We start from the raw sequence: 27625 nt of genomic DNA, 5'->3' as shown, positions 1-27625 counted from the left end.
TTGCAAGATGGTCCACAGCCTTTCACGATTGCCCCTTTCTAAAGCTTCGCTAAGGTCCATAAACCCCAGGTAAACTGGGGGGCCGTATCCTTTGTTATACTTATCTAGGATCAGACTGAGATTCAGCACTTGCTCCACTGTGCTAACACCTGCCCGGAACCCGTACTGTTCCTCCGGCAGTATGTAATTGTTTCTCCTCCATTTTATTATACAGGTGTAAATTGACCTGCCCAGTCACTTTGCAGTGGCATCAATCAAGGAAATTGGGCGATAGCAACTTGGCTCAAGCTTGTCACCCTTCTTAAGAATCGGAATTATAATAGATTTTTTCCAACTATCTGGGAAAATGCTTCGAACTCCAAGTGCCTTAAAAACTTTTGTAAAGATGGGAACCCATATATGATGATCATGCCTGAATATATCCGTCACCACCTGGTCTCGGCCGGGTGCCTTTCGGAGGGAATAGAAAACAGAGCTTCTTTTATTTCGTCAACCTGGAACTCACGGGCGCTTTGATTATTCATAGTATGATTTAGACATGGGCCACTAAATTCTTTTGCATCAATGCCGTTCCCCTTACGGCCAAACATCATGCAAAAATGATCGCTCGAAACTGGAGGGCAGGAAACTCACTAAATGTGTCTATGGGGAGAACGGTTGCCGTACGAGACAATTTTCCAAAAATCACTTTTATCTGTTTTTTTGGCTGTCTCTTCCAGTGGATACCAGCAGTTGTTCTTCCACACCTCTTTGGCATCTCTCAGAGCAATTTTTATATAGAACCCTTTCTCTTCCCAGGCCTGCAGTATTTCGATTAGGACCCTTTGCTATTCTCAAAAGCATAGACTTTAATCTTCTACAGTCTTTATTATACCACGCTGCCTTTTGTTTTTTTTTGTTGCTGGTGGGCCAATGGCTAGTGGTCATATTAAGTCGACAGATGTCAATAATAGTATTATAAAAATGTAAGTGCACTTGCTCTGTCTTGCTATTAGAGCAACAAAGCTCTATAAAAGGAAGACAGGCAGCAATTATTTTGTCGGAACAGAGTTCTTTGTTCATTGCTGACCAATTTAAAGGCCTCCTGTTGATAAAAAATATCCTGATCGAGGGCATGCCCGTCAGTGTGAATCTTTTTGTTATTGCCACAAAAAATCGACAATGTCATTGCATCATGGTCGCTCTCGGGGCGTTGCTCTATTTTTAGATCCTGTAAATACTGCCAATCGAGCGCATGCACCAAACAATGACCAATTGTTGAATTGCATCTGGAGGTGCTGGTCTGTCTGCCGATAGCCTTCCGTTTACTGATCGTAAACTACGGTCGGCTAGCTCCCCCCAGGCGCATGGCTCCGGGTCTGTTTGTGGACCCATCGATCATAACCGGTGGTAGTATATTCAGGGCAATATCCACTTCTTTAGTTGCATCTAATATTGGCGAACAATCACCAAACCGTATGTTAAAATCCCCACCTATCATGACGAGGGGATTTGCAAAACATTCTCGAGGACCATCATCACCAGCACTTAAATTGTCCAAACAATTCAACAAAGAAATGGTTTTGGGACCCGCAGACCTGGACTGCGAGGCATTATAGAAGTTAATAACGGAGAGCACTTGGTCCAAGACCCTCATCGCAGTATTAACCCTCAATATCGTCTTTCCTGGAGAGGGATTCCGAGCTGCATTTCACGTCCAAGCAAGTTTTGACATATGTGGCAATGCCTCCACTATTTCTGGCTCTACAGTTCTTAATAGCCGAGACAAAATACCCTTGAAAATTTGGGAAAGATGTAGGCCCCAAATCCCATGTTTCCTGAAAAAGTAAGACATCAAAACCAGATATAAATTCAATAAGTTCAGGGTCCGCAAACGTGGAATTCAGGCCGGCAATGTTCCAACACAGCACTTCAAAACACTCTTCCACTGCAGCAGGTGGTATTAGACCACCTGCTGTCACAGATTTCCATAGGTTGTGTTATGGACAGGGTCCTTGGCCTGAGCAGACAGATCAAGTCTCGCAGAGCTGCGTAACGCTCTCTCCGACACTGAGGGAGCCATATCCCTGATTTTGGCTGATCCCGAAGCATCTCATGCAGCCAGGCTCATCCCTGGGCTATGATATTTTATTTATATCGCGCTCATAAACAAGTGTTTCAGAGCGCTCCGCAATAATGTCTGTTCCAACCGTGTTGGCTTTCATGATTTTCACACAAATGTAGGCAGGTGCCAGTGTTCGGTTAGGTGCCATTGTTTAGCAGGAGTATCCAGAAAAACCTTGATTCCAAGCGAGGAAACAGTTTTGCGCTTATTTCAGAAAATGTTGCGAATGCTTGGATCTGTAAACGTCACCCTTATACTGCAGCCTCCACAGTACGTACAGTCTGATAATATTCGTAGTAGGGGTAGCATCTGGTTGGAGTTCCCGATGACGCCCAGGTGGTCTCTCAACACTTTGTCCAATCTTCTCCTGTATGCATTTTTGTTACAGTGGAAGCAGCCCTTAATGGTACATATTACGTTCCTCTTTCTCCAGCCATCTCATAAGTCCACTTGGTTACTTGAACCATGGTTCGGCTTTCCCTTCCCCAAGGCGGCACAAAGAGTCACTGGTGGCATTGCTGTTAAAATTATTGCTATATGGTTTGGGATCTAAAATATGGTTGTCACCATGTTGCTGCATTTTGCACTCTGTTTGGTTTGTCACTGTCTTTTCAGGGCTGTAGCCCTGAGGTAGTCACATAGATTGCGTTTTCTGCAGATCGCCACAAGACCCGCTCTCGGGCAGGTTGGCAGGTTGATCTTTTAGCGCCACTTTGAAAATGCCCTGTTGGGCACACATGGCAGAAGGCTGGAGTAGCTATTTTCCCTATGCCAGAACCTGCTATTGGAGTAGAATCTTGCGTAGTTGGTGAACTTAGGACGTCTGTAGATCCCCTTAATGGAATAGTTCTATCATATCTTGGCCTGTCTTGATTTATTGTATCATTTAGTAAATCTAGGCTTTTCACTAACATGATTTGGTCTTGTATGCGCTCTTCTCTTATGTTTCCGACCACATGTAGTATGTCCTTGCCCAGAATGTCTTGCCTAGATAGACCACTCCGGACATTATCTAGCACGTCCTTAATGCTAGTCCGCATTTTCGATATCTCTAAAGAGACCCCTGCAATATTAACAGTATTATGTCTCGGGAGGATAGCTCAGCGGCAACGTGCTTGCCTTGGAAGCAAGATGACACGGAGAAACACGGGTTCGATCCCTGTGTCCGTGCTTATAAACCTCTGGGTATTAAGCGCGTTATAAATAAGCAATCATATCATGAAGTTCGGCCTGCAAATGCGGTTGCAGCTACCGGCGACTTGTCGTCCATGCTACTGGTTGGCCGAGGGGTTGCTACTCCTTGACATAGTGCTCGGCCTATGTCATTTAAGCTTGTGGGGAGGCTGTTTGCGCTTCTGGTTGCCTGTTAATGCCTGGGGCCTTGCTTACAATTCTCGGCCTCTAGTTTGGTCCCTCCTGGGCCATTGGTTGAACTCAACGTTAAAAGATTGGACTGATTTTTTGGGCCTATTGTCAGTGCCAATAGTAAATTGTTTGTGTCTGGTCCTAAGGAACTTTGCATACTTCGGAATGGTGGAGAAGTGGATGGAATAACGTCTCTCCTCTGAAGAAGTGAAATGCCTAGTCATTGAGAAAAAATAATCCAATAGTTCATCCATTTGACGGCCAATCTATCAACTAAAGGATCTTGTTCTGGGATGGACATTAATAAAGAGGTGGCATCCCCACTGCCACCTCTAATGCTTTTCTCCTTGCCTAGTTTAATATGCACCAGGGCCAGGAACTCTTTGACTGAACTAAAAGATTCAATAAGTTCTGTGTTAAAGTTGAAGAGATTTGATTAAGTAGATTTGGTGAGTGTCTACCACGGCCACCTGGTAGATGTAGGGCACTAGAGACCTGCCCAGTAGATTTGCTCTCTGTTTCTTGTGCACCTTGGATCAGCGTCTTGCCTAGTTCTAGTACCGGCAGGACCCGCTGATGGGACCTCAACAATGGATCGTCTTTTTCTTCGCCACGTTCCCCAACGGCTCTGACATCATTCTCGGCTTCGTCAATATCGACTAGGTCGCCCATGGAAGCAGCATAATGAAAAGGTTTAAAACAATTGATTAAAGTACATGAAGTTTATGAAGAAACATGTAATGAGTTGTTGTTGTTTCAAGCATTTCTTAAACATGTTTAGAGTGGTACAGACACACATGTTTAAGGGTAAGTTATTGTACATTTTGGGTGCTAGTAATTAAAAGGAATGAACCCGTGATTAAGCACCTGGATAGGGATGTGTAGTTAGCAGAAATTGAGTAGAAGAGCGTAATTGTCTACTCTAGAAGGTTGATATAAAATAACCAAATCAGATAAGCATAGGGGAACAAGACTGTGCACACATTTGAAAATAATACATTGATAATGAAATTGCAATCTTATATGAAAAGGCAGCTATTGTAAAATGTACAGAATAAGGAGTAATATGGTCTGCATGATTTCATTTAAAAAGAATACAGACAGCGGAATGTCAAAGTGATTGTAGAGGAAGAATGTAGGGTTTTGGGGAGTCCAACATAAAGAAAACAGCAGTAGTTTAGACGAGACAATACCAAAGAGTGTAGTAATAACTTGGTGGAGGAAAGCATCAGTAAATGACAGACCTTGCAAATAAATAAATAAAGTTGGAAGCTACAAGTACGGGTGGTGGATAAGATTTGTTTCTAAAAAGAAAGAGCAGAGTCAAAAATAAAGCATACATTTGTAGCTGAGTTTCTATGAACTTCATTAAGAGGTGGGCATTGACCATGGTGCAGTGACCCATTCCATAGTAACGTAGGCCATCCCCGGGTCTTGGCCACTACAGCATGGAATGCATTCTGTTTCTTCTGGTTCCATGTGAGGATTTTCACTCACCGGTGGAAGTGCATGTTTGGCAATTGTACTTTGCTAGGAGCTGCCCACCAAGATGACAGGCTTCAATTTTCTCCAAACAATTGCCAGGAAAAAAAGGAAGGAAGGAAGGAAGGGAAGGAAGGGAAGGAAGGAAGGAAGGAAGGAAGGAAGGAAGGAAGGAAGGAAGGAAGGAAGGAAGGAAGGAAGGAAGGAAGGAAGGAAGGAAGGAAGGAAGGAAGGAAGGAAGGGAGGGAGGGAGGGAGGAAAGGAAGGAAGGAAGGAAGGAAGGAAGGAAGGAAGGAAGGAAGGAAGGAAGGAAGGAAGGAAGGAAGGAAGGAAAGGAAGGAAGGAAGGAAGGAAGGAAGGAAGGAAGGAAGGAAGGAAGGAAGGAAGGAAGGAAGGAAGGAAGGAAGGAAGGAAGGAAGGAAGGAAGGAAGGAAGGAAGGAAGGAAGGAAGGAAGGAAGGAAGGAATTTTAGATGCATTAGTATCCTTTATATGTATGTAACCTATGCATGACTATGTGCCTACATGTATGTTCATAGGATAATGTATTGTATTTCTACATGTATAGATGTTTCGTTAGGGCCATCACTAATATCCTAAGTGGAAAGAAGTAAAAATGTGTGGGGTGGGAGGGGGGAGAGAGAGGTCTGGTTCTTCAGTTGAAAAGGAGTCAAGCCATGTTGGGTATCATGTGAGCCAAGCTTGGGCGGAAATACACAGTGCAGACTTCCCCCCTCTCTGCCTGTGATAATACAGGTGAGGCTATGCTTTCTACAGGCACTTTCTATGTCTACACCAGCTTGGTTTAAAGAATTCCAAAAAACATAGCCCTCTCATTAATTGCACACCTTCTTGCTGTTGGGTCACATATTGGGGGACATTAATTCCAGCTAGTTTGGCATAAGCAGGGGTGTACTTTTTGGAACTCGTTTTTGAATATAGATGTGGAGAGCGGCATCAACATGACAGAGGTGCCTTGTAAAATGGTCTTAGTGTGTCAGAGGCGAAGGGCAGTGTGTCAGAAGAAGCCTCAGGCCAGGCATGTGTGAACCTGCATGATTGGCTGTGTAGGCACTCAGTAACTGAAGATGCCCTTCACCCATGAAAAAGGAGGGCAGCAGGGAATGATGCATTTCCATCAGGGCATGCATGTGGCATTTATGAAATGGATTTTTGTATACTGAATGTGTTCCAACTCTTTTGTGATGCAATGCTGGCTGGTCTATGGAGGAGGCAAAAAGTATGATTCCTGGTGCTCTACTCAGCCCGCCGAATGCCTTACTTTTCTTCTAGATCATAACCCCCCGGACGTCGAATCTCCCACACCCTCTGCCGATCCAAGCACATTCGAAGAGTGGCAGCTCCAGGGTATTTGTATATGAGCTCAAAGAGACCCCGAGGGGTGCCATCTCCATGCAGTCGGACATCTCACTCCCATCAAACATGGCGCCGCTGCCATAGCTCATCGAATCCCTGGCACCAACCAGCATGTACATGGCTCATGGGCATACTCTGCTCTGTGGAACACAGCAGCAGCGTGTGATTCACCCCATGACCATGTGATGCCACGTGGGAGCCTGGCATGAGGTCATGGACATACACATTCACTGGATTGAAACCTTGCACCATATCAAGTCAAACAGGGCATTTCTCATCTGTTCACTGTCTCTTATGCCAAGCCATAAGAGTGGCTGTAATTAGGCCTCTGCATTGTAAAATGCAGGGCCGAAATCCCAGAATGCTTTGCCATTACAGTCAAGTAATACAACTGGTCTAGCTTAACTAGATCAACATGGAAATAGCTTCTCTGGGGTTATCCCTGATCAGTGTAAACATGTAAGTCCATATATTCCTGGCCAGTTTGACATTAGAGTTAAGAGGTGTGGTCCATCATGTTATGAATGACATGGAAATCACTGATACTCCTAGGCCTCATCAAGCATAGATAGACCTTCGAATTATGCACACCGTGATGCCAAAGTGCACATCAAAGCGCATAGGCATCTCTGAGCAAATACACTACATTCTAGGCCAGCTTTTGACCGGTTATCATATGGGTCATTCCATAGCAGGCAAGTGCAGACCATGACACCTGAGTTAGGTAAGCACAAGCAGACACCCCGTGTGATCTTCCGTATCACACTCACGTGACGTTGTTCATGATGCGCTCCATATGTACGCAACATGATGGCAGCAAGATTTTCATCGCTCCCCAAAAGCACGGATGGGTGCATCTTTCAGCGACACTGAATGGCAACAGCTCGCAATGGTTGGTCACGGGCATCCATTTTTGGGCCCACTGTACACTGCAATCTCTGACAACTAAAGACATCATCGTTATTTGATCACATGTATTTGATTTAGCGCCTACATTTGCCTATTGGCAGGCGGAGCACTGTGCATTTAAAATAATGAAAATGCAGAGTGCGAAGATGTGCACTTGTCATTAGTGGCTTAGTCATTTTTAGGCAAGAACAGGTTGGTCTAAGCTGGGTAAAATCTAAATACAGAGTTCAACTGTTGTGTATTAAGCAACTCATTTATAGTGGCCAGTAAAGGGCAGTGGGATGCTGTGCGGTTGTGGTGGAATGAGCTTGGTTTGGCCACCATGGACTCTGGGAATGCCCACAACTGCAATCAGGGGGCTTGGAATGTCCTGCAGCACCAGAGTTGTTATCAACACAAATGGCACGAATGATGAAGGTGTATTCCATACCACAGCCTTTACCAACACCAGACACAAATTCCCCTAACCAATAAGTTTGCTCAATCCTACTCGTTTGTCTCCAAACTGGGTGCAGCAGAGGCAGTGATATCACTGTGGTCCCAGAGGAACAACCATTGCAAGCTTCTAACCCAGAAGCGGCTGCTCTTGCCATATGTTATGTAGGTTTGCACCACACACCGCAGCCATTTGATTCGTCTACAGGTCCTCTGGCGGACCTGCAAAAGAGTGGGTGGGTTTGGTTAGTTAGGAGGAGACGGGAAGGGAAGATTGCACTGCATTGTATGGAGGAGCGCATCCAAAGTACCCCGAGCTCAGTGTGCGTGAACGCTTTTTCTAGGTGAAAGGTGCAGGAGGCATTGAAGTCTTTGTGTCCAGACGGGCAGTCTTGTGCTTATAGTGCGGTCATGTGTTGGCCAGAGTGTTGGGGAGTGTTCTTGGGGTTTCCATACTGCTTTCCATTTATTAGTCTTGCTGTTGATGGCATTATGGTGAGAGCTGCTTGGCTTTAGGTGCTGATGCATGAAGATGTCCTGTGTGGGGTTTAGATATTTTGAGAGACAGGGAAGGCCTTCTCTGATGGTTTTGGCAGTGCCTTTCTGTGATGTCCTCTAGTCGTTATAGGTTCCTGAGTTCTGTGTGTTGTGTTCAAGGCGGGTGGTTGAGAGCTGGTATGGCATTACCTTACGGTGAGTTTGTGTATAAAATCTAACCATTAAGGAGTGTCATTTCTGCTGCTTTATGGGTACACTTTCTGTCTGTTAAGCAATGAAGAGCCAGATGGATGTTTAGACTTTTCCCTGAATTTCAGGTGGTCCTCTAGGGTGCGGATTACCCCAAGTAGCGTGTTCCAGTGACTCCAGGTGAATCCTTCGTGTCTTTGACTGTAAACTCTTCTGGTTTCTACTAGTCTGTCGTTTCATGATTGTAGGCCCCTGGTTGGTCGATAGAATGAGATTATTTTGGGTGGAATTCTGCTCCTTCACCATCAGGTGATCTGTGTGCAATGCCGAGGGCCGTGAACTTGATCCTTTTTTGACTTGGTAGCCAGTGGATGCTCCGAGAACCGGTGTTATCTGTTGCCTCCTGCTGATTCTGAGCAATAGTCTAGCTGCTGTGTTTTGCATCTGTTGACATTTTTTATGGCATGGTAGAGGTAGAGTGGAGATGCTAGAAGCCCTTTTGACGATTGTGTGGACTTCGGGTTCCAGTACGAGTCCATTGTCCATTAATGTGCCTAGGTGCTTGATCATTTTAGATCATTTTAGATAGTTTAGGGCAGTTACCCATTTCCAAAGGCCGTGGTAGAGGTGTTGCAGGTGTGGGGTGCAGTGGGACTATCATTATTTTGTCTGGGCTGAGTTTTTTGTAGTTATCCACCACCCATTCTCTTACTCATGTTAGGCAGTTGTTGAGGGTGGTGCTGGAGAGTCCATCGTTGGTCTTTTTGTATAGAATTTGTGGGTCATCCTCATAGGAATAAAGAATTTGGGACGCTTTGTGCACCATTCTGCATGCACAGCCTGCCCCTAAGAAAATGAATACAAAGAAATGCATGTGAATACACACATGTGTGGAAAAACATAGCCATCCACATACCACATACACAAATGCATAGACAGATTCATTTAGATCTATGCAGTAGCATAACTCAGGCATAAAAAAAAAATAAAAAAAAAAAAATCGACCATTTTTTCGACTATTTGACTCTCGATCAAATGGCATTCGATCATTTGGTTTTCAACCAAATGACCTACAACCGCAAAAGGGATGTTCACAGAAATTCCTTGCTTACTGACATTCCATGCTCCCTGGCAAAAGGAGTGCATGGCACAAATGCTGACAATCTGCAAACATGCAGCAGTGTTTGATGTGAAAAATTGCAGAGATTCTGGGGTCCATAACATCAGACCTTTTATCCCACCGTGCCTGGTTCCTAGTAGAAATCAGGCACAATCCATCATAAAGACTGCTGGAGGAGGCAGGGCTAGCATGCAAATCTCCACCACCTGCATGCTCTGCATCTCCAGATCCTCCCCGTGCATGCAGTGAAAGGCTTTGGAAGGCCACCTCGGCCCCGTATGGAGAAGGATCTGAATGGTGTGGAAATAACCACACTGCAGGCCACACTATTAGTCAGGCTTTTTTCTGCATACAAAACACCTTGGACTTTGCAGAAGCACTGCCAACCCTAATGCATGATCTGCTCCCCCCTTACACGAATCTCTGTATAAAGGTAAAAAGAGCAGTCCTCCTTTATCACACAATATTTGGGGTTACTCACTTCACATCGATTACTCTGAGGGTCCCTCATTCATGTACACTGGTTCATTCTCAAGCATGTGACTCCCCAGCATGAACAAGGCCACTTCATGTCTGGATCATGTTTAGGGCTCACCTACCAGCCACTAAGCACCCCATGTCTGGACCCTCCCTGCTTCCTCTTCTTTAAGCGGGAGCTGAGAGCGTCCCGTCCACCTCTAGCTCTCTGCCTGCCATTTTCCTCCCACATTTCACTTCATTAAAACTGCCAGGCAATGCCTTCTCAATGGTGGATGTTTCTTCTCTGATCCCATCATCTATACATCCATAGGAAGAAACGAGACAATTCTGCCTGTCATTGCGACCCAACCCCCACCCCCCACACCTGCTCCTTTTCCTGGTGAAATAACTTTGACCATGTATATGTCTTGGCAGACGGGAACACGAGCCCTCCTGAGGTGGTAACCCTGAGCACATCGGTCTCCGTGACGGTGGACGGGAAGACGGCCATCGCAGCAGGTAGGAACTGGGCACTTGTATGGGTTATTGAGTACCCGGAGTTGGGGATAGAGTGGGCAGAGGAACTTAGCAACTTAACAACCCTATTCATAGCTGCTCCAGACAGAGTTGTGCCTGCAAACTGTGAAGGGGTTTTTATATGTGTATGTGACCTACCCATGGTGGGAAATAGAGTACATATGATCGGTATCCAGTCAAAATGTCGAAAACATTTGGTCGAATGACAAAAATGTCGAAAAAATCATGTCTAAAAAAAATTTCAAATGCTTTCTTTTTTTATTTACATGTTTTTTTGGGGTTCCGCAAGTATAAAAAAGGGTTAAAACAGAAAAGAAAATTTAAAAAGGGGGGTTAGGGAGAACCCCCCATTTTGAACAAAAGACAAACAAAAAAAGACATTCGGAAAAAAAAATGTCGACATTATTTTTTCGACATTTTGACTTTCGACCAAATGTTATTCGAAATAGTGACTGTAAACCCATATGGTCATACCCAACTAATGCTTTTAAAATGTTTGACTTGCTAGAAGAAACAAAAAAGCAACTGTTATATCAATTCCAGTATAGGATAATATTTGCTAAAGTGTATATATTGTTTAGTACCCGTACACGCAAGTCAAGTGACTACGTGCCGAGCTGTGTTCCTCTGGGCCTTGGTATAAGAGGGGAAAGTGCAGAACTTTGAATGCAGGCTCTTGGCTACATTCACCACACATTTCCCATCACACTATACGTACATGCAATTTAAGGAGCATTGCACATTTTGATGTTTATTAACATTTATCTGGGTATTCTCTTTAGAAAACATGTTTTTTGTGGCCACTTCGAAGACCTTGCTTGCCCTTTGTGAGATCATCTTGGTTGTTCGCCTCTATCGACTGGTCACCCGATGAGTTAGTTCATGTGGAGTTTGGAGGAGAGTGGCTGGCACAAAGTTCTACGATTCTGGTGGGACTGGTTCCTCACCCGACTCGTCCTGGTACCGTGTGATATTGGCTGAAAGCTGTGCTTTGGATCCCCTGCCTCCAAAAACTAGGAGCCAGGGCTACAGTTATCTCCCTCGGCTACATGATTTCCTGCCCCGCTAGGGCATTAAGTTAGCTCCCTAGATGGTTGATGGGTAAGGATCGCTATATTGTGACGAACAGTTGGAAAGCAAGGGGGTGCCACTTTTCAAGTGTATGTTCAGATGTAGCTTTTAGGGTGAGCAGGACATGTTCTATGGTACGCAAGCAAATGTAACTGTCTGCGGTGAAATTCAAGACCTAATACATTTCAGGGGGTGATCAGTGGTTTTCCTTGGGAGAGTATGCGTGAGAGATTACCCTCTTGACACAACCGCGCACACACGTGTGCAGACGCATCCACACACTATCTCTTTCTCACACAGTGTCCAATTCCCCCCAAAACAGGCCCATTCCGGTCTGAGTCCCCCTCCAAGCTTTAAAGGCTGCCCCGGTCCTCACTTTTCTACTGAAGTGTGTGTTAATCACCACAGGGAGGAATTGTTGTGACCCTCGGGTCCCAGTGATCACGAACCCTCCGGCCTTGCTTCTCTGCTAGACCCTACAGCAGCCACAGATAATGAAACTCTGAGGTAGGCTGCCATATCAGGGTACCCCCTGCAGCCTGGCAATTCTATGTATATGTATGCATAGCCCAAGGCTTGCTTTAAACACTGAAATCACGGCTTTTCACAGCACATACATGTGTAGCACCGCACCTACAGTCCACTTGGCCCCTGAGGGTGGCATTACATCCCTTTGCAATAAGCCCACTTCCACTGATATTGCCCAGCAGAACCCAAGGGCAAAGTAAGTGACCTGGAAGGATGTGTTTAGACTTGCAATGTTCTGCCTATTGCAGAAGTCGCCAAGCGATGGCTGGTCAGTTGTTTTGGACAACAACTCCCACGATCCCTTGCTATTGACGATGCTGGATAGCACTGATGGAAGTTGGAGTCCCAAAACATCAGGAGAGCCAAAGGTTGCAGGCCCCTGGTATTGTCGGAACTGACAATCCCATCATGTTGCAATGACTAGCAAGGGGGTTTACAAGGATCCCCTTGGAGGGCGGTTAACCAAGATGAGCTGTACACGAGTAATCTCAGAGCATTGTAAGTTGTGGGACTGATACCTGGGATCCTTAACCGTGAGGGAACGTGTGAGCCCCAAGTACCTTTCCTGGCACAGGTGTCCAGTGCTGATCAGTTGGGTTTGGTAGCTTTTGCCTCAAGGTACTTACTCGGTTGTAACTATGTACACATGTATGTGTTTTGTATGCAGAGGACCTCATTTTTATCAGCAGGCTTTATACTTTTGCAATTCTCGCTTATGCCCCCTTACGCGAAGTCATACTACCATTAAACCCGAATAGTCGATGAGGGTAAAGTTTAGCATACCCATCACATCCGCCAATGAGGGTTGCCTCCCTTCACCTGAAAGTGCTGAATCCATCTCAGCCTGAAGTATAATTCCCATCTTGGGGCCTCATTAAGTCCTCATCAGGCATGCAGTAATGTGAAGCGTCTGTATGAGTCTATTGGGGTCATTAGGAGTGAGCCAGTCTGGAAAAAGGCCAGTAAAACGGCCGTTATTACCGGCTCTGGCCTTTTTTCTGGACCGGCTCACTCCGAGTCTGCCAGTAGCAGCAGTAAACTACCGGCAGGCCCGACATGCCCGGAGGTTAGGCCCCTACCAGCAGAGTATTCACTGAAGCACCGGCACTGTGAACAACGGTGCCGGTTATTCAGTAGTTCCCATCCCGTGAAGTCCTATGGGACTCCATGGAATGAAACTTACCGCCATTGCCGGCACCCGTAATATCCCGGTAACATTGGGATATCAGGCGCGGTACTGGTAAGGCAAGTCTGCCGGTAACCCGCCCGTAGCAGCGGCAGGTTACCAGCGGACTCATAATGAGGCCACTTCAGTTATTCCCCATTTGGGATTCCCATAGGAGTCCCTGGGGAAATTCCATATTAGTTCATGCAGGATTTCTGTATTCGGTAATGTTGCATCCAGTACTGCTTCGCCCATGCCCACCAAAGCATCAGCCATAACAAAAAGGATGTATTTCTCTTCTTTCAAAAATGGCTCCGGCGCTAGGTTTTTGGGATAAACATTGCATGCCAAAGTATCTGGTAAAACTGTGTCCTATCTATTGAAGTTGTCAGAAGTCTTCGATTGGTTGCCTTCTTAAAAATCCTATGAAAGTGACATACATTTCTAATGACAGCTAATTCTTCTTTAATGTGGTATGGTGTATGTTACGTGTTTATAGCATAGTGGTAATTTAGAATATCAGCTCCATTCATTGTGATGCATGTTTACAAAATGGTGCCTATTATTAAACCCTCTCGATTGAGTCTAAGGGAAATATGCTCAGTTTATGTAATGGTCGTTTTGATATGATGCGCTGTCTGGGTGGCACCCATGAACAGTGCTAATTACTTCCGGAGCACACCCCCTATTGCCATCCCAGAGGCTCTTTCCCCTACATCTGGTTTGCCACAAAAAAGGCACAGCACAGGGAAAAGGGGGCAAAGAACTACCATCAAGAGATTTCATCAGGGTGGCAATTTCTAAACTCCTTGACAACTGCCAGGGCCTGGGAGAACCCCAAATAGACTGCCCACCCTGGCTGGGTTTCAAAGAGACCCCTCCATGTTGAAAGCTGTGCACCTCTTCAAATGGTCTGTTCCACCACTCGGCATGAGGAATGCCCTGTGTAATTATTTTCCCACTTGAATTTACTGTGAGGTGGAAAAATGCACCGCCCAAGTGGAATACCTGCCACCCACTCTATGCAATGCTAGCTATACTCACCGAAGACCTTCAATGACCCGTGAGCACCAGGAGGCCACGCAAGGGGCAGAGGAGGGCGGTACACACCCTGATAGCATAACATAACATCTACCTCTTGAGTGCAATTTAGGGGAGTCAAATCCATGATACTCCCTCTTCTACACCTGATCTGGCATCTACACACACTCTGAGGCTGCCCTCATCGAGACATTCAGCACCACATGATAACGTAACATGTCCAGGAGAAAGCGAAAGAGGACCACATTTTACAAAACCCAGACCCCCTCTGCAATATTTCTGAGACCTAATAAAGGAAAGAGAACAAACACATAGGTTTGCTTGATATGTAGGGTTCCCTCCTATCCTAGCTTTGCATTCCACTCCTAAAGTTCTGGATTACCTGCACTCCTGTTCAAAGAGCAGGGAGGAATTCTCAAGAGTACAGCTTGGAAGTTCCATTTGCATCTGCTTTTTCCAATAAGTCCTCTCCATGGCAGGCTTCTCACTGAAGGCTTGAATTTAGGTGGTAGATGATTTTGCTTGACTCTTGACTCACATAGAGTTGATTTCCTGTTCTACTATTAACTGGCCCTACGTTCTCCATACCTAGCCTTTTCATATTTACTGTGTATTGCAATACTTGCTGACTTCCTAAAGTAAACTGTTTACAGTTTTACTCTTGTGTTTGAAAATGTCAAGCTTGTCTTTTACTCTCCTCGCATATGAACAGGTGGCAGTTCTGTTTTCTGGCACCGCCTTCTGATGCTTGTTCTCCCTGTTGGGGTCTTTCCTGCTCTCAGCCTTTTCTACTTGCTGCTTCTCGCCGGTAGACCAATGATGAGCAGCCCTTGCTCGCTGGCGTTTAGCGCCCCCTGTGTCAGCGCAGGACTGGGCGCTGAAGGAACACGAATGCAGAAACGCTAGTGCAAGGAGTTAAGCTGCAATGAACTGACGAAACGTCTCCCTGATTCTGCGTGGGAATGTGCACTGGGCGAGACACTGCTCGCTGGAAAGGGCAAGGCCACTGATTGATGTGGCTCGCCTTGCACACTGTTCCCTCTTGATAAAAGAACTAATGCGTCTTCCTGACTCAGTGGAGATGATTTTGTTTAAAAACGTAATGGGGACCCCTTGCGTTTTCACTTATGTACAAACACGGCCCCTCTGAGCAATTTCCGTCATTTGCACTTTGGAGTTCAAATGAGGAGTGTAAAGAGATGGCTGGGCCCTTTTTACACTTTTTTATTTGCACTCTGTAGTGCACAGGCGCCATGTACAATAACTCCTATGGAACACCTGCTTTTTGCAAAATGCAGGCGTGTTCCTTAGGAAATCCGTGGTTTTTACGCCAGAATGAAAATCTCATGCTGGCGTGAAACCAAGTTGTTTTTGAAAACGGTGGGCAAACGGGATGCGGACAGATAACTCGCATTACGACCCCGATCTCAGCCTTCCAAAAATTCAATCAAAATACCCCCCCCTCTCGAGTGTGAATGAAAGCTTTAAAACTGCCCTAACTGTGTTACGCCTGTCACTGGCCCCTCCATTTACACTCCGCGGACAACGAAAATGAGCTCCTGTGTGTGAATGCACGTCCAGTAAAACGCTACTCGTGGGATAGAGCAGCGTCTCTGCTCGACCCGGCTCTCCCTCTGATGAGAGAGTCAAGTTCCATTTTTAAGTTGCAGCAGCACCAGAGTTTCCCTCAGTTGGAAGCTGGTTCTGAGTAAACATCGAGCGCTCGTGTACATGGGTGAGAACTGCGCTGCATGGCTGAAATGTGATGCTAAAAGTCTGTTTTTATACATGCTGTGCCCTACCGCTTAATCTGCAACATGTCCCTCCAAGTTTTCCAGTGTTATTTTTTTATCTGAATTGCTGACTGGTATTATGCCCTAACTGGGAGATTAACTGGGAGCTCTCAACGAACAGGCCCTGTCTCAATAGTGTGATGGTGGCGCGCGCCTGTAATCCTAGCTTGTGTGCGGGTTGCTGAGGTTGTGGATGGGGGTTTGCGGCTGCTGTTCGCCTCCACTGGTGATCTGTGCTAGAGCTATTCTGACTATATTCTGTGAAACCCCAAGTCATGAAGCCTGTGTTCTGTTCCTGTTGAACCCCTAGAGAAGGGGAGTTGTTTCTGTGTCCGGTGGGATCTACAAAGTACACGAGCAGTGAGCTGTGCCTCACACACATAACCTCCCAAACTACTTATTGAAAATCCAGATCTTGTAAAGAAACGGCTGTATGAGCATGATTGGATCGAGTCCTCAGTGCTGCGCAGTCATCTAAACTCTATGGCAAATACTGCGTTGCTTTGAACAAGCGAGGCCTAACTCCGCTGTATCTGAGTAAGTTTCCTTCGGCCGAGTTGCAACAGCAATTTCTCAGACTTCGCTTCAACATCTTTCCGACCAAAGAAATTCTTGAAGCAAGAAAACAGAAAAGCACGAGAGACTATAAATGTCGACTCTGTGGTCATCCAATGGAAACACTTCGCCATCTCATCATGAGTTGTCAGGGCATCATGGACATTGGTCGCAATCTACTGGGGAGATTTTTTGTAAACAATCGAACTTCAACAAAGAAAGACGTTTGGTTACAGCTGCTACAGGGCTCAAGGTTATCGATAACTTTTGCCCTGCTACAGATGGTATCAATCATTTTTTTTAAAACTTGATGGAGAAAAGTGAGAAAGAAAGTTTATTTCTGCATAACAAGACTGAAAGAAGCTGCCAACTGTGGCTGAACTGATCCTTCCCTCTTCTCCTTTTTACCCATTTTTTTCTCCTTCTTTTTATTTTTCTCTTTTCCTTTTTCCTTTTCACAGCAATTGACTGAAATAATTGTATCATATGTTTCTTCCCTCCATCATTCTTTGGCAGGGCCCCTTTGCCCCCTGAGAAAACACTTAATTAAGCAACTTTGTCAGAAGCCAATTCTCTATATTCTCCCAAAACACAAATCCTGACAGGCACACACTTCCTCCTCCCGACTGTTACTTCCTTAAAACATAGTTCTAAGTCTTCTCTTGAAGCTCAGCCAGTTGAAGCAGCCCCCCAACCTATGCGCTGCTGCTACATGCCTGGAGGAAAATCTAGCAGAGAGCTTAAGGGACCGGACAGTTCATTGTGTCCCCAATTTATGACCTGTTTTCCATTCTTCCATACACTACGGTCCGGTTACCCCGGACAGAGGCACAGCACGCCATTTTCTCAGACAAGGTAGCAGCACCGTAAGACTACTACAGTGGTGACTGGCACAGTATAAAAGCTTTCTAGTATCAAATAACATAACATGGAAAGAAAAGATCGAACAAAACAGGCACATATCTACATTAATTCAGACTGAGTCCATCAGGCATTGAACAACCTGCAAAACTAGCAAAAGTGAAGCAAAAAATGAAGGAGGGTGTAAGCAGCACTTTGGTTGAATAGTGGTCCTACAACTACTTCTGATCTATGGCATTTGAGCAATTTATTTTGGATGAAAATACATTATATCAAATATAAAAGATTGAAATTTCAGTTTCCTTTTTTAATATCCTACCGCACACAAAGGCTGCATTTTGGGAAATGTCTTTACTCAAAGAAAGGGAAGTGTCTTCTGTTTCTATGCTGGAATGTCCTGAGCCTGCCCCCACTCCTCTTTCAAGCTGTTGCACTGCTGCAGGTTCATACCCCTGCTACCCACCCTCAGGCAACTTCAACCCCCTTCCGAACACGTGTTCAATTGTCTCCATATAGTTCCCTTCTTTGTACACATCCCTGGCAAGGATATCCAGGGCATTTTGAGGGATCCACCTGTCTCTGGATCTCTCGTTCCTGCCAGTCTCAATGCAAGTGCTATTTCCTGCTCTTGTTTCCTTGCAGATGTAAGGCTCAGCTATAGAGGTTAACAATGTTTTTTAAAGTTAACTAGCTGGTGCCCGTGGCTTTGCTCGCATGGATTTGGGGATTAGGTACAATTGTTTTCAAAAGACACATGAGTTTTGTGTTCAAACTGTATGAAATATAATGTACAGGTTGATGTCTTAACTTAACAGGCAATGTTTACTGCAGACGTTTGTCAAGGCTTATTGGCTAGAAAACAAAGATAGTTGTTCCATTGATGTGCATTTAGAAATATTTTTGTGTTGCAATTATAAACAGACAATGAGACAGACAAAAAAAGAAATTACTTATTTGGAATCTGCAACCTACCAAAAAAAACGATTTGAGGACTTCTTTGTAAACTACATTAGTGGTTCTCCCTTCAGGTGCTAGGATTACCACGGAGTTAGGTGAGCTCACTCTGGCACAGGCCACATAAAACTGGCCATGCGGGAAGTAGTCTTCCCTTGGTCAATCCCGGCTACCTTTAAAGTCTGCCCCTGAGATTTGTTGATGGTCAAAACAATGTACCCTCCAAATTTCACCTTCCTCGGTTAAACGGTTTGAGCTGCGCGTTGATGAGTCAGTAAGTCAGGACTTCTTCTTTTATATATATATCTATATATAGATATATATATAGATCATTGGCTTCTTTGTAATTTTAAACTATTTCTCAACCCTTCTGTTAATGGTGGTGTTTGTGTTTTAGAGTTTGAAATGTTCTGACTTTTGCAAGCACTTGAAGACATATTAGGAAAAAAATTGTTTCTTCGTCATACATTTTCAGCTTTTATAATTTGGCTTCATGTGATTTTAATCTTTGTTTTCAATAGTATCACTGGGTAACAGCTATACCCGCAATGGTGTCTGTGGGGGTTGGAGATGGTTCCACATGAGTTTCTCGTATCTGTCCTTAATTAATAATCTCAAACTACAGATTACTTTCACTGACTGACTGACAGTATACCGCCCAATGAAAATAATCTCCTGAATTCGAAGAACAAAATAATCAGGGGCAACTCGTCCATAACGAGTGAAGGAGCTGACCTGCCCGTACCCTCGCCCATTAAAGAGGAGCCGCGGCTTAAACTGTCAAAGGGCCTCTGACAGTCTATGTTCCCCCAGCATGCATGTCCAATGGACGATACTAGGATTGGGGCATTTTGCTTCCCCAGCTTTGCATGACCCATTGTGGATGCAGGCTGGTGAATTACACGTCTTTGTTTGCGAGGCACTCCTGCGGCTCCCCGCACATTGAGACTAAATGCTGCCTGAATGTGTGTTTGAATGTGCGAGTGAATGTGTGTGATTGTGTTGGGTTTGTGCCAGCCTGGAAGGCTGACTTGCACAGGGGGAGAATTTGTACTGGGTATCTATGATATAGCAAGCATGATAAGTGTTATTATGTGTCTTGATTGGCATTTTTGTGCCGCCAGTGTACTAATTTCTTTCTGTTGCATGACCCTTTTACTGGGCTTCTATGATACAGTATCATAGATGCCAAATACAAAATTCCATGCCGCAGTAAGAGCTGGCTAGACTGGCTGCACCAAAATGCCAGTCTAGCCATGTAATAACATTTATCATGCTTCCTGTATCATTAATACAGCAAGCATGATAAGTGTTATTACATAGCTAGACTGGCATTGTGATGTAGCCAGTCTAGCCATTTCTTATTATAGCATGGATTTTTTACTCGCCATCAATGATAAAGCAAGCATGATAAGTGTTATTATGTGGCTAGACTAGTCTTTAGCAAAGCCAGTCTAGCCATTTCTTAATCTGGTATGACATTTTTACTGGGCATCGATGATACTGTATCTTAGATGTCCAGTAAAAAATGTCATGCCACAGTAAGCAATGGTTGGACTGGAGGCACCTAAATGTCAGTTTAGCCACATATTAACACTTATAATGCTTGCTGTATCATTAATACAGCAAGCATGGTAAGTGTTATTAAATCGCTAGATTGGCCTTTTGGGGCCACCAGCCTAGCCATTTCCTACTGTGGCATGACATTTTTTACTGGGCATCTATGATAAATAAAGCATGATACGTGTTATTATGTGGCTATACGTGCAGCCAATATACCTATTTCATACTGTTTTATTATTTCTTTTTTTTTTTTTACTGGGCACCTATGATAAAGCAGGCATGATAAGCCATAGCTAGATTGGCATTTTGGTGAAGCCAGTCTACCTATAATAACTTACTGTGGCATAGCATGTTTTTATTGGGCATCTATGATGAAGCAAACATGATAAGTGTTATTATGTGTCTGTAATGGCTTACATTGGAGCAGTCAGTTTGAACATGTTTTCTTATTGTGGTGTGGCCTTTTTAACAGAAAAGCCAAAGGAAATAATATGTTCTTACATACAGGTACTGGCATATATTGGCAGAGCCATCTTAGACAGGTTTTCTTATAGTATCACTACTGGCATAATGGGATTATGCGCAAAGCAAACATGAATATGTTCTTATATGGGAATACTGGCATATGTATGTGCAGACAGCATGGAAATGTATGAGCACAGCTAGCTGGAAAATGTTTTTTATACTGGCATCTACTGTAGGGAAAGGCATCATGAAAATGCATTGGGAAATGCTCCTGTGCACTGTTGGTGACTTGTATCTGTTGGATTCTTTTGGGAGCTACCTTACAAAATCGATTGCAAACGGTCTGGCTTTTTGCCCAATTTTCACAGAAAGTGTGCTCTGTATTGCACCATTTAAAAAAAAAAACTTTTATTTTTTTGGTAGAGACAAATGACACACACACACACATCAGAGCAGCCAAGATATGACAATCTGGACAATCAACAACAGAAAGGAACAGTGGCACATATGAGTAGTACGAAATAGTCACGTAAAGAGTGCAGCAACACAGGGCAACCAGTGCCGAGGCACAGAGCAATATTGATCACAGTGAGTCGTCTACTGAGGAGTGGGCATCAAGGCCATTAAGGTAAGTGTTAAAGGCAGTCCAGATGTTTTAAGGCCGGGACCGGGCCGGGAGGGTACCAATGTATTTCTCTTCGCAGTTCCGAGACCAAGACAATAAGTTCAACCATTTCCGGAAGGTAGGGGGGCAGAGCACTTCCAATTCTGCAAAACACACTTTTTGGCAATTATACAACATACGTTTAAGAATTTGGTTCCCTCTGGCTCCCACATCCCCCCATACCCCAAATAGTACCCCAAGCGGGTCAGGCTCCATAGCAGTATCAAAAATTTCTGACAGAGTTCTCAGGATCTCATCCCAAAATGGGGTTAGCCTCGGGCAGTCCCAGAACATGTGAAAATGGCCCGCATCCTCCACACCACAGCGAGGACAGAGCCGTGGGTCGGAACGGACAAACCCGGAGAGCCTGCGCGGGGTGTAGTGTAGCCTGTTCAGCAGTTTATACTGGATAGTGCGATATCGAAAATTCAGGGAGATCTTATTAGTGTGGGAACACATCTTCCCCCATAGTTGGTCTGTGAGTTCTACCCCCAGTTCGGAAGCCCAGTCGTCCCTCACCCTAGAGGGCTGTGGTGTGGCAGTCGTGAGAAGGAGTTTGTATAATGATGGCATCACCCCGCGGCCCCCACCCAAGTTGGCAATGTAGGAAATCACAGGGGAGTCAGGAGGTTCATTGGTAAACTCCGGCCATGCGTCTTGCAATGTAGCGCGGAGCCTATAGTATTGTAGCAGTTCCATTGGTGATCCTGAGTGGCCCGGTTTCCAAGTCTGTGGTGTTATGAATAGCCCGTCCAGGTAGAAGTCAGTTAGGGCCAGGTATCCCAAGGTCTACCAGTGTCGTGCCAGGGCTATGTCGTTTGTGGGCTCCAACCCGGGGAACTGCCAGGCGGGAGCCACTTGTAGTATGAGTGTTCCTCGATGCCTACAGCAAACATCCGCCTCTAGACCAATAAGGTGGTTTGGACCGGGTCTATGGGTGAGTCTGGCTCATATCGTTGATGTAAAATCAAGGACATTATATTGGTGCCAGAGGCAGCAAGGGTCTCTAGCTTGACATGCGGGCGAGGGGGCGGACGAGGGTACCAGTAGGTGGCAAATTGAGCCTGTGCTGCGATCCAGTACCACATCAAGTCAGGGGCCGTGAACCCGCCCCTTTCATAGGGAAGAGTCATGGCAATCCATTTTTTCCGTACGGCACCAGAATGCCACAGGAACTGCGCGCACAGTTTGTGTAAATCTGCAAAGTACTTCTTGCAGGGCCATATGGGAACGTTCATAAATGTGTATAGCAGTTTGGGGAGCAATATCATTTTAACCAGTGATAGTCTCCCCGCCAGTGACAACGGGAGAGAGCGCCAGCGTGCTATCTTGTTCTCCGCTAGTTTTGCCACGGCCAGGTAGTTATTGGCTAGGAGAGTGTCTTTGGACAGAGACACCTGAATACCCAGATATCTAATCCCGTTAGGGGACCAACGGAGCGGGTATTCCATGGCAGGTTGGACCGTGAAGCCCGTAAGGGGGAAAAGTTCGGATTTGGTATAATTGATAGTGAAGCCAGAGTATGTACCAATATGAATGATGTCACACAGAATAGGGTCAAGGTGGACATCTGGGTCTCTGACAAACATCAGTACGTCATCTGCGTAGAGTGAGATAATTTCAGGGGCACCCTGTAGTCGTATCCCTTTGCGAGAGTGGCACTCCCTAACAAAGTCTGCCATAGGCTCGATGGCCAGGGCGAACAGGATCGGGGAGAACGGGCATCCCTGGCGGGTTCCCCTGAAGAGAGGAAACAAGGCGGACATTTGAGAATTGATACGGACCCTGGCGACCAGGGAGGTGTACAGCAGTCTGATGTATGCAAGCATCCTGGGACCTATGCCCATGGTCTCCAGGACCAGCCACATGTACTTCCAGGACACCATATCAAAGGCCTTCTGGGCATCTAGGGTGACCGCAACTGCACTCACATCTTGATTGATTCGTTGCATGACATTAAGAAGCCTCCTGATATTGTGTGACGTGGATCTCCCGGGCATGAAACCCAACTGGTCGTTGTGCACCATATATGGCAAAACAGGCAGAAAGCGATTTGCGATCACCTTGACGAAAAAAATGTTGTGTCCTAGTTCATGAGTGAAAGGGGCCGGTACGATCCACTGTCGTCACTAGGCTTACCAGGCTTGAGGAGGACCGTGATAACAGCCTTGCGTAATGTCGGAGGAAGGGATCCCACCTGGAGTGACTCATTCCACACCCCGAGCAATTCAGGGGCCAATATAGCCACATGCTCCTGATAGAACTCTGTCGCTAGCCCATTGGGGCCCGGCGCCTTTCCCTTTGGGAGACCCGAGATAGCCTCCACTATTTCGTCCAGTGTAATGGGGGAATCTAATTTGTCTCTCGTCGCTGGGGAGACGATAGTTGTGGGGATCTGTTCCAGGAGCTCCCGCATCTGAGAGTCCCCATGTTCGGGGGGCTGAGAGTATAGTTCAGAATAGAAGCTTGTGAAGACCTCAAGGATATGCTGATCGGACCACTACATCGTCCGCTTGCTTTCCTTAACACAGGTAATTTGGGATTGGCCCCATTCTTCCCTCGCCAAAGCGGCCAGTGTCTTGCTGGGTCTGTCACCCTCGCCATATTTCCGTGCGGCCTGTGGGCGGCTGAAATACTGGACCTCCCTATTAGCCTGCTCATTAAAGGTTTTAAGCTCCTCACTGATCTGGGAGACGATGCCAGGGTCTATGGAGGCCGGGTGGGCTCGCTCCAAGTCTAATAGTTTAGTTTCAGTGCGAGACAGGGCGGCTCTAATGGTTTTAAGGAATCCCGATTCCCTAGAGATGGACGCTCCCCTGATAAAGGCCTTAAAGGCATCCCAGCAGACCCCCAGGGTGGTAGACTGTGGCAAATTATGCTCAAAGTAGACCTGAATATCAGCAAGGATGTCTGCCCTGAACACAATGTCCTGCAGAGCGGCCGATTTGAATCGCCATGTGTTGATGGTGGGGGCCGGTATTCCCAGGTCTAGGGATATCAAAATAGGGGAGTGGTCAGACAGTGTGCCTGCAAGTATGTGTGTTTCCACAACTCTGCCCAGCATATGGCCGGACAGTAGGAACAGTAGTAAGTGAACTCCCGCTTTTGAGGATGTAATGCCCTCCATGCATCATGGATGTCAAGTGTCGTGCAGTGGGTCAGAAGTCTGCGCTCTGCGCCAGGCAGAGGTCTGGAGGCCGTGCCAGACCTATCCATCATGGTATCAAGAATGACGTTCATGTCCCCTCCCCAGATGATCTGCACCCCCACGTACCCCAGCAATATGGATACCACCTGATCAACAAATTCGGGGGAATCAACATTAGGGCCATAGGTGTTCACTAACAGATAGTCTCTATTGGCAATGGCACAATGCAACACAGTGTACCTCCCCTCCGGGTCTATGTAGCTCTTGTGGAGAGCAAACTTAAGTGACTTATGGATCAATGTCAACACTCCTCTGGCACGAGTGGAATATGAGGTGAAATATCTGTATGGCCCCCAAGTTGGCGCTATACTTTTAGCCAGCGGGCCCGTGGAGTGTGTCTCCTGCAGGAGCAATATTTTGCAGCCGTGTCGACTGGCATATGCCATAATTTTCCGACCCTTGGTGTAATTGCTTAGGCCCCGCACATTCCAGGACATAATCATTATCGGCATTTTAATGGTCTAAATAGTATACACTTAAGCAAAGAGCCCATGGAGTGCATTTCCTGCATATGTAGTGTTTGCACCCATGACTATTGACGTGTGCCAAAACCTCTGGAGCCCTGACACTGCCACTCAATCCCTGAGTGTTCCTGGACATCACAGTTACAGGCATCACAGAAGTCTAGTGCACATCCCACCACTGTTGTTGTAGCCCAGATGTGAAACCAAGCCCCGTCCAATGCGGGTGCCCCAATGTGACACGGTCTGCCAATCCGACTCTGCCTTTTAATATAACATTTCTCCAATCCCCAACAGTACCACCCCCCACCCTCACTGCCCACCCCCAACTTGCAGTGGAGATCCCCCACCTCCCAATGCAGGTGTCACCAATTAGACCGACTCTCCCCAAACAGTGGAGGTCGGAGGGCGAAGTCCAAAAGGGATACGCCTCTTCCAGTGCCCAACAGGGACCAAACAGCAGTGACAACCAACAAAACATGAACGTTGCAATTGCAGCGAGGTGCGCTGTTGCCGTGTGGGCGGCTCTTAGAGTAACATGTAGGACAGCAAGGGCTGTCAGAGACTAGTTCTGCGGTAGACGGACCTTATGTCAGGCCCCCATAACTAGCTGGCCATTGCGGGCGAGACGAAGCTGAAGAGATGTCTAGGGCTCATGGCCAGTTCGACGCCCCATGCAAGGAGATCAGTGTCAACCGCACCCGGGTCGGGTCTCCATCCGTCCGGGCGCTGAGGGAGCCTGGTTCGCTGAATTTGCAGTACACTGTTGCCATGGACATATTCCGATTCTCGGGTTTAATGAGCAGGTAAGTTTACGCCGGGCAGTGCTCCACTGGTTAACCATCGTTGGTGAGGTCCCTTGCCGGATTGGGAAGTGGTAAGTGTGCCTCAATGAATTTCACCGCTTCATCCGGAACAGTGAAGAAGTATAACTTTCCGTTGTGCGTAATTTTGGGGCGAGCTGGGAACAGGATGGCATACGGAACATTGCATTCTCTAAGCAGCTTCTTGACTCCAGTGAACTGGCACCTCTCCTGCTGCACCACAATCGAAAAGTCTGGAAAAATCCTAACAGTGTGTGATTCAAGGCGCAAGTCTCCCTTCTCTCATGACAGACGAAGGATGAGGTCCCTGTACCGATAATTGAGAATCCTGGCTATAATGGGCCTAGAGATGTCGCCCGGCTTGGGCCGCGGTGACAGCGCTCGATGAGCACGCTCGACCGTGAAATATGGTGACAGAGCCGGGTTTCCCAGCAGGTCCCTGAGTAAGGCTTCCACAGCATCCTCCATGTGCCCTTTAAGGGTATTCTCAGGTACCCCTATAATTCGTAGGTTATTTCTGCGAGAGCACGATTCAAGGTCATCACACTTTGCTCTCACATTCTTCATGTCGCGTGACAAGGAGGTGACCGTGTTCTGCAGTACATGTATCTCGTCCTCATTTGCAGATATACGATTCTCCGCGACGGTAATTCTGGTCCCCACCTGATCCACCCGCATTTTTAAAGAGGCGACATTAGCGTTGACGTCATCCAACTTCTCGTGGAAAAATGCAAAATATTTGGCCATCGATTCCATGAGTGTAGTCAGGTCAGGGGGCGCAGCGGTGGGGTGATGGTCGGCTTCCTGCTCCTCCTGTATGGATGAGTCGTGGCCCCCCTCCCCCCTCGGGACAGCTTTGGTGAATCTATCCATGGCTCCCCCCTTGGAGGTCCCCCTGGGCTTGTTTGGCATTGCTGTTTCAGCCCCCGGGGCGGCGAAGACCGAAGATATAGTCACAAACGGAAAGCACGTGGCCAAAGGATCAAGGGGGCGGGGGGCAAAGGTTGCTATTCCAACAACAGCGAGGGAGGTAGGGGGAGGATGGCCAAAGCCGGAGTAGTGACGTGAGGCTTCCCCCGGGTCCACAAGGAGGCGGGCGCCGGTCAGTAAGGGCTGACAGTTGCAGTGGTTGGGTTGCTGGAGGACATCCCCCGGTGCGGGCGAGAGGCGAGGGCCCGACCAGCCAAGCCACACTCAACCAGGGGCCCAGTCACAAAAAAGCAGGTGTAAAGCAGGGGCCAGTCGCCCAGTGTTCACGGGGGCCACCAGGCTGTAGGCGGTGGGCAGCAGGAAGGTGTAAAATGTGGACTGTGACCATGTGGTGGGGTATGCAGGCGTGTCTGGTGCCTTCAGAGGGAGTCTATCGCGGCCCGCACTCGAGAGCGCGCGGGCCGGGCACCACAGCCCAGATCAGCTGTGCAGGTGTGCCCCGCGGCGCCCGGGAAGCAGCAAAACAGCGGGGCAAGCGAAAGCAGTGAGGCGCCGCAGTCTGACCAGGACGGGCTCCCCCCACCGCACCTCACCTGGACACTACGGCTCCCCGGGCCCGTCCGGGACCCACAGGACCACAACAGCAGAATGGCCGCACGGCCACGGCCCGGCCACCACGGCTGTTGGGGCTCCCTCTACGGATGCAGGATGGATGCCGGGGCGCACACCCGCATCAGCCCCAGCAGAGAGCCCCTCGCACCGCGGCACGCCCAGGGGGGGGTGGTCTCGGCCGGCGGCGCAGGTACAATGCCCCGATCGGGCCGTCACCAGCCCGGCAGGGCTCCAGATGGGAGAGGCGGAGCACACGGGTATCGCTCCTCGCCCCCCGCCGCCACACAATGCTCCGGGCCCCGAAGAGGAGGGGATGGGGGCTGGGCAGATGCCGCGGCCCCAACAAGGCAGTAGGCCGCTGCAGGAGGGGGCCCGACGACGGGCTTCCAAGGATCGAATTGAGCCGGAATCTCGCAGGCTGCAGCCTAACACCAAGGGGCAGCAGCCCAGCTACAG

General features: G+C 47.0%; 1 protein-coding gene across 6 annotated transcripts in view; it reads left to right on the top strand.

Moving 5' to 3' along the window:
* CACNA2D4 (calcium voltage-gated channel auxiliary subunit alpha2delta 4) overlaps positions 1-27625 on the top strand; it is a 1390363-nt gene that overhangs the window by 735789 nt on the left and 626949 nt on the right. For all 6 annotated transcript variants that reach the window (XM_069628636.1, XM_069628639.1, XM_069628635.1 and 3 more), the window contains one exon: positions 10373-10456. In XM_069628636.1, the coding sequence (XP_069484737.1) occupies positions 10373-10456 (84 nt within the window). The remainder of the gene's footprint in view (positions 1-10372; positions 10457-27625) is intronic.

The sequence above is a fragment of the Ambystoma mexicanum genome, chromosome 12 (genome assembly GCF_040938575.1).
Source record: "Ambystoma mexicanum isolate Mex_15411 chromosome 12, UKY_AmexF1_1, whole genome shotgun sequence".
Lineage (NCBI taxonomy): Eukaryota > Metazoa > Chordata > Amphibia > Caudata > Ambystomatidae > Ambystoma > Ambystoma mexicanum.
Note: the sequence above shows the minus strand (reverse complement) of the source record. Positions and strands in the feature narration are given on the sequence as shown.